We start from the raw sequence: 7,357 nt of genomic DNA, 5'->3' as shown, positions 1-7,357 counted from the left end.
TCACAACTAAGCAGTAACAGTAGTACACATCTGAGCTGCAGTGCATCTCAGACATCAGAGTCAGTGTCAGGATCAGTCCAGACAGACCAGGGGCCGGTCTGTGTGAGGAATGCGAGACCGCTGGTGTCATGAAGGCCCAGGATATCAGCAGCAAGACAGACACAGAGCTGCCATCTACTGGCCCATGGCAAGAACTGCAACAGAAACTGTCTGGCAGTGAAAACATCCACAGAGGTTGTGGTCGGTTGGGTAGTCAAAAACATTACAGCCTTTGTCCTTCCCTAAGCACTTTTCCTTCAATCAAAACATCATGAGATCAGGGGCAGATGTAATTCATGAAGCCACCACAGCGCTAAGAGAATCTGACTGTATTTAGCCCAAGGGTGAAAACCTGTGGCTAACCCTAAACCCTAACCTAAGGCGACCCCTAACCCATTTCCTATCACAACTAAGCAGTAATAACCTGAGGTGACCCCTAACCGAACCCTAACCCTAACCCTAACCCTAACCGAACCCTAACCTGAGGCGACCCCTAATCCTAACCTGAGGCGACCCCTAACCGAACCCTAACCCTAACCTGAGGCGACCCCTAATCCTAAACTGTGGCTAACTCTAACGCTAACCTGAGGCGAACGCTAACCCTAACCTGAGGCTCGCCAGCCTAATGCAACACTTTTCCTGTGCGTCTCATGGATGTTCTCATTTTTTCTTGAACTTAGCAGATTTTTTGCTTTCTATTTCTTATAAATCAAAATGCATTTCAACATTTGACAATACTGCCATTAATATTTTGATTGAAATCATTTTAATGCCAGCCTAGCACTTGAATACTAGTTTTTGTTTGTATTTAACTTTTCTACTTGATTAATCGGTAGTAAAATAAATGAGACCCAACTGTAGAAGCAGAGATGATTTAATCCACAGAATGTCACAGAGAGCACTGAAAACCACACAATATGTACAGGAGCAAAACATGACTCGTGAAAAATAAAATCAGACCCACAGGAGCAGAGCATGACTCATGGGTTAAATCAGACTAACAAGAGTAGAGCATGACTCATGGATAAACAATCAGACTTACAGGAGCAGAGCATGACTCGTAGATAAAATCAGACTTACAGGAGCAGAGCATGACTCGTGGAAAAAAAACAGACATAGGAGCAGAGCATGACTCATGGAAAAAATCAGACCCCTAATTCTACTAAAGGGGAGTTGACTGCACTAGGAGGGCTTCTATCTGAATGAAGGGAGGATGCTCTTATGTCTCAGGATAAAAAAGCTTGACTGAGGGTTCAGCCCGGTATCTAATCCTCTGTATTAGCCTTGTTCAGGGGGCAACCATTGTGTCAACCAAAACGAGACTAGGGTACACTGACTGTATCATTAATGCATTTTCGCCACCTTCGTCTAATGGGAAATCTGCCCCCAACATGTGTAATATGTGTGTGTTGGTGTATGAATTTGTGTGTGTGTGTGTGTGTGTGTGTGTGTGTGTGTGTCTTTTAGCCCCTCAGTCCGACCAGCCCCTCCCACCTTCCCCGTCTGACTCCTCTCCTTCCTCTGAGTCACTCATCTCCACGGCGATGCGCCGGGACAATATGGCTGCCACATCGTTTCCGATTGGTTGGCGCTTTGCTCTCAGCTCCTTTTGCTCTTGTACCTTCTTCAGCTGAATACCTGTGCACAAACACACACACACACACACAAAGATCATACACACAGTGTACTCTCTCATAAACCAACACATATATACACAAAGATGACACACTCACACAGAAAAACGCACTCACGCTCACACAAACACAGAAAGATTATACACGTACACACACACACATACACATGCACACACATACACAGACAAACACGCTCACACACACACACACACACACACACACACACACACACACACACACACACACACATAAACATACACTTACCCACACACACACACACACACACACACACACACACACACACACTTTTGAACTTACCAACACGTATTGCTGCCAGCAGGTCACTTCGAGCATCACTGGTTACCATGCCAATGCCTGTTGGCAAAGGCGGGACAGGGGGAGGAGCTGGAGGAGGCGCCATGGCAACAGCTGCTGTATTAGGAGAAGGAAGAGAGGATGAAGAGGAGGATAGAGGGAGAGCAAGGGATGAGGATGGTGAGAGAGGGAGAGAGGGAGCGAGGGATGAAGAGGGAGAGAGAGGGAGAGGGGGAGCGAGGGATGGAGGAGGAGAAGCAAAAGCTGTGAGAGGAGAGGGGATGATGGGGGGGAGGAGTGGAGGAGGGAGAGGAGAAGAGCTGGCGTAGTACTCCATCATCCTGGAGAGAGAGAGAGAGGGAAGGGGAGGGATGGAGAGAGAGAGGGAGGGAGAGAGAAAGGGGGGGAGGGAGAGATAGGGAGAGAGAGGAAGGGATGGAGAGAGAGAAGTGGAAGGGGAGGGATAGAGAGAGAGAGATGGAGGGAGAGAGAAAGGGAGGGATGGAGAGAGAGAGGGGGAGAGGGAGAGAAGGATGGAGAGAGGAAGAGAGAGAAAGAGTTGAGAGAAAAAACAAGCAGAGAAAACATTTTCATGAACAGTTGTCTGTATCTCTTTGCCTTTGGATATTCACACCTCACTTCTCCCTCTGATATGACACACACACACACACACACACACACACACACACACACACACACACACACACACACACACACACACACAGAAACAGAAACACACATATAGGCACTTACCCGTAATCAGCAGGTGGAGGAACAGCGCTGCCGCCATTCACGGTGGAGTTCCGAGTTTGGACATGTGTGTTTGTTTGAGCCGGCGTGTGTGTGTTTGTTTGTGTCAGTGTGTGTGTGGGGGGATTCTGCACAGCTGTGTGTGGGGTGGGGTGGCGCTGTACAGGTGTGTCGCGGTACACCACAGCAATGCTCACCTCCCCACCTATACTATGGTACTCATGCTCCACCCTCTGGGGCGGGGGGCGGGTGCTGATTGGTCAGAGATGGCTGGGGAGGCCTGTGATTGGTCATGATGGGCTGAGTGGCAGGGAAATCTGGGAATGGAGGTCTGTGGAGAGACAGAGAACATGATAAACACCCAATATCTATGCTAAAAGAAACTGACAATGCAAATCGCACACACACACACACACACACTCACCTGCTCTCCCCTGCGAACCACACAGTTGCTGCCATTGTGTGTGTGTGGTGGCCAGGCCGCACACGTGTGTGTGCGAGTGTGTGTGCGTGTGCATGAGCGAGTGTGTGTGCGAGTGTGTGAGCACGGTCTGGGCGCAGCTCTTTGTCCAGAGCCAACCTGTTCCACTCCTCCCTGCGATCCCTCACTTTCCGCACCCTCTTCACCTCCCGCGGCAAAGTCCCATGCATCCCTCGCTTCTGCTCCTGATGGAGAGGGAGAGAGGGGGATAGAGGGAGAGGTGGAGAAGAGGAAGAGAGGGATGAAGAGGAAGATAAGGGGAGGGATAAAAAGGAAGAGAGGAGAGAAGTGAGTTAAAATATTTGTTTGTCCAGCGACAAACTAGCATAATGTGGCACATGTTATATTTTGTGATTTAACTGGCATATGTGGCACATGTTAAATTTAGTGATTTAATTAGCATATGTGGCACGTGTTGAATGTTGTGATGTTTTCACCAGCAGGCTCCAAGAGTTGAGAGAGAATCTGAGGAGCGAAAAAGAAAGAGAGAAAGAGAGAAGTGCCCTACCCTTTGTCGCCTTCTCTCTCTTCTCTTCTCCTCTGTGGCCAGCATCATCCTCTCTTTCCACAGGTCAAAGAAGTAGGAGGGGTCTGAGTACAGCTTCAGAGCGTCCACTCCATCCTCCCTGAGAGAGAGAGAGAGAGAGAGAGAGAGAGAGAGAGAGAGAGGGAAGGAGGGAGAGAGAGACAAATAGAGAGGAAGAGAAAGAGGGAGGGAGGGAGAGACAAATGCAGAGGAAGAGAGAGAAGGAAGGAGGGAGGAAGAGAGAGGAAGAGAGAGAGACAAGAGAAAGAGAGGGACGGGAGATAATTAAAATGAGCAGTATTGCGCCATGGGGTCATTATCGGAATTAAATTACTGATGAATGTTTGGTTGAGTAGAACTTCAGGGACAGCAGGTTGAGTGCTGTATTCGTGTTGTTGTTTTTCTGTTCATTCATTCTAAAGTGGCATTTGTGATTAGAAAGTTGTTGCTATGACAACGTAATTCCCCAGCCACCTGCCTCTGCTCTGAGTGCTCTTGTAATATCATTAGCATAAACCCCACCCCCATTCCACCCTCACTCCACCCATCCTGCCTCACCTGTACTGGGTCAGCGCACCGAGAGGAGGGGGCTTGTCGCTACGGCGATACATCTGAGTGATGGGAGTGGGGATGCTGGCCTTGGATACCAAATGCTGGTCCTGAGCTGTGCAGCTGTGGAAGGCTTTACGCAGGTGGATGTCCTGGAGAGAGACTGAGAGAGAGACAGAGAGAGAGAGAGATGAGCAGGTACACAGATTAACAGACAGAAAGACAGATAGACAGACAGACAGATAGACAAGCAGGCAGTTGTGAAATTCCTTCTTATAGGTGGATGTTCTTGAGAGAGACTGAGAGAGAGAGAGACGAGCAGACAGACAGATTAACAGACAGACAGACAGACAGATAGGCAGCTGTGGAAGGTTTTACATAGGGGGATTTCCTGGCGAGGAACTGAGAGAGGGAAAGAGAAAGATGAGCAGACAGACAGATTAACAGACAGACAGGCAGGCAGGCAGGCAGGCAGACAGACAGACAGGCAGGCAGACAGACAGACAGGCAGGCAGGGAGACAGGCAGACAGGCAGGCGGGCAGGCAGATCTGCTCACCCTCCTCCACGCTGGAGTCCAGCTGCGTGACCTTGGCAGCCAGGCGGTCGATGCGGTCCTGCAGGGAGACAGTCCGCAGGTAGAACACACTGGCCTCCTGGAAGAGCTCTGCAAAGATGTCCTCCGCATGCTTACCTGCAATACAGACACACACACACACACACACACACACACACAGCTCACATAGATGTCCGCTGCCTGTTTACCTAGAGTGCATACACACACCCACACACACACACACAAACACACATCGCTCATATACTGTAGATATATGTCTGATATAGATATGTCTGACTATCCAGATATGTTACATATGTATCAGGTCATAGGTCAGGTCATCAGGTCTCATATAGATGCCTTGCCTTGTATATCTGCAGTGCACACACACATGCACATACACACACACACGCACATACACACACACACACACACACATACACACACACACACATACACACACACACACACACACACACACACACACATACACACACACACACACACACACACACACACACACGCACACACACACACACACACTTGCCAGATGGGACAGTAAATTGCATTCCCCCAGCTTACCTGTTGTTTGAATTCCCCCATGTGAAACAAATAGCCAGTAAGAGAGATAGAGATGTTTCTAACAGCACGGCCATGCTGATGATGCGTACCTCACAATGCCAGTGATGCGTACAGAACTAATACCATCATTAGAGTAATAATGGATGCTTTGTTGCTTGATGTTGTTATGCAGTTCATTGCATTAAACTTATTGCTAAATTTACTCCTGTTTTTTTGGTCTGCTGTTATCCAATGTCAAGTAAATGTGTGAGTCAAATTCATTCACTTAATACCTTATAACTATAATATCATCACATAATTGCTATTGGTTTGGGTAAAAGCGCTTCAGTCAGTGAATATGATGACTTTGATGTTGATACAGCACATGAGCACAGGGTTACAGCATTGAAGGATGAACTAGTTTTCTTTTTTCCTGCCCCTATCTGTCCCTTTAGATGCTAAGCCACATGCAGAGCTTAATCCCACTCGACTACACACACACACACACACACACACACACACACACACACACACACACACACACACACACACACACACACACACACACACACTTCCCAGATGTCTGGGGACACTCACTTTCTGTCATGCTGTATGTAATCTGTCTTTCCCTCTATCTTTCACCACTCACACACTCACACACACACACACGCACGCACGCACGCACGCACGCACGCACGCACGCACGCACGCACACACACACACACACACACACACACACACACACACACACACACACACACACACACACACACACACACACACACACATACCAGATGTCTGGGACATTCACTTCCTCCCATGCTGGGTATAATCTCCTCTCCTCTCTCTTTCTCTCTCTCTATCTCTCTCTCTCTCTCATAGACAGATACACACACACACACACACCCACAACAGAGTGTGCTCCCCATTGGGGGAATCAGTCAGCGCTGAGTTCCATTCTGTACAGACCAGAGACTCAAACACAATGCACAGAGAACGCCCAGACCACAGTGATCCTGCCGCAAGGAACTAAAACACAACAACAGCATTTTAACAGAATAGGACGTAAGTGCACGACTGGCTGGTTTCTACTGGTTACTCCTGTGAGATACTCATGCTGACTGGACTCCAATGGGACAGTATCACACCACTAAATCAATCTAATATCATTAACACGCAGCTTAATGAATCTAACATTAGCACAGCTCTTAATTAAGTCATAGGCATATTAACATTTAATTCCCTGGCTCTCTGCTGATGTTGATTACAACACTCACAGTCTCTGTCTTTCTCTCTCTATCGCTTTCTCCATCTATCCCTCCCTTTCTCTCTCCATCCTTCTTTCCATCTATATCCCTCCCTTTCTCTCTCCATCCTTCTTTCCATCTATATCCCTCCCTTTCTCTCTTCATCCTTCTCTTCATCTATCCCTCCCTTTTTCTCTCTATCCTTCTCTCCATCTATCCTTCCCTTTCTCTCTCTCTATCCTTCTCTCCCTCTCTATGCCCCTCTGACTCTTTCTCTCTCGCTAATTCTTAACTCGTGTCTCATACAGTATTGGCTTCCTTTAGGATTCATTCTCTAACCCTTAAAGGAATGTTGGAAAATGAATGTTCTAAAGAATATCTGGGGTCATTGAATTCAACATAGAATTTTAGAACCTTGAATTGTTGCGGAATGTCTTATGTTAGAATGTTCCATGTTCATAGAAGTGGGAGTATGTCTGACAAGCTGTCAAGGTGTGTTCATGAGTGTGTGTGTGTGTATGTGTGTGTGTGTGTGTGTGTGTGTGTGTGTGTGTGTGTGTCTTACTCAGACTGCTGAGCTGGCGTATGATGGCTGATAGCGTTGCGTTGTTCACACACTCCAGCTCAATCTCAATGCATTCTGGGATTTCTGTCCTGCATACATGATGAGGCTCCACGCTTCTTTTCAGCATCGGCATGGT

General features: G+C 47.8%; 2 protein-coding genes across 2 annotated transcripts; both read right to left on the bottom strand.

The window, feature by feature from the left end:
• Positions 1-895: 895 nt before the first annotated feature.
• On the bottom strand, positions 896-2,181 carry LOC121708717 (wiskott-Aldrich syndrome protein family member 3-like). The gene is made up of 2 exons (XM_042091549.1): positions 1,992-2,181; positions 896-1,677 (listed from the first exon to the last, which is right to left on the bottom strand). The coding sequence occupies exons 1-2, from the start codon at positions 2,092-2,094 to the stop codon at positions 1,511-1,513; spliced, it is 270 nt and encodes an 89-aa protein (XP_041947483.1). The 5' UTR covers positions 2,095-2,181; the 3' UTR covers positions 896-1,510.
• Positions 2,182-2,290: 109 nt separating this feature from the next.
• Positions 2,291-7,357, bottom strand: LOC121708698 (wiskott-Aldrich syndrome protein family member 3-like). Its single transcript, XM_042091525.1, has 7 exons — positions 7,222-7,357; positions 4,852-4,986; positions 4,304-4,457; positions 3,728-3,845; positions 3,163-3,404; positions 2,742-3,069; positions 2,291-2,329 (listed from the first exon to the last, which is right to left on the bottom strand). The coding sequence occupies exons 1-6, from the start codon at positions 7,352-7,354 to the stop codon at positions 2,958-2,960; spliced, it is 894 nt and encodes a 297-aa protein (XP_041947459.1). The 5' UTR covers positions 7,355-7,357; the 3' UTR covers positions 2,291-2,329; positions 2,742-2,957.

This window comes from Alosa sapidissima, chromosome 5 (assembly GCF_018492685.1).
Source record: "Alosa sapidissima isolate fAloSap1 chromosome 5, fAloSap1.pri, whole genome shotgun sequence".
NCBI classification, from domain to species: Eukaryota; Metazoa; Chordata; class Actinopteri; order Clupeiformes; family Clupeidae; genus Alosa; species Alosa sapidissima.
Note: the sequence above shows the minus strand (reverse complement) of the source record. Positions and strands in the feature narration are given on the sequence as shown.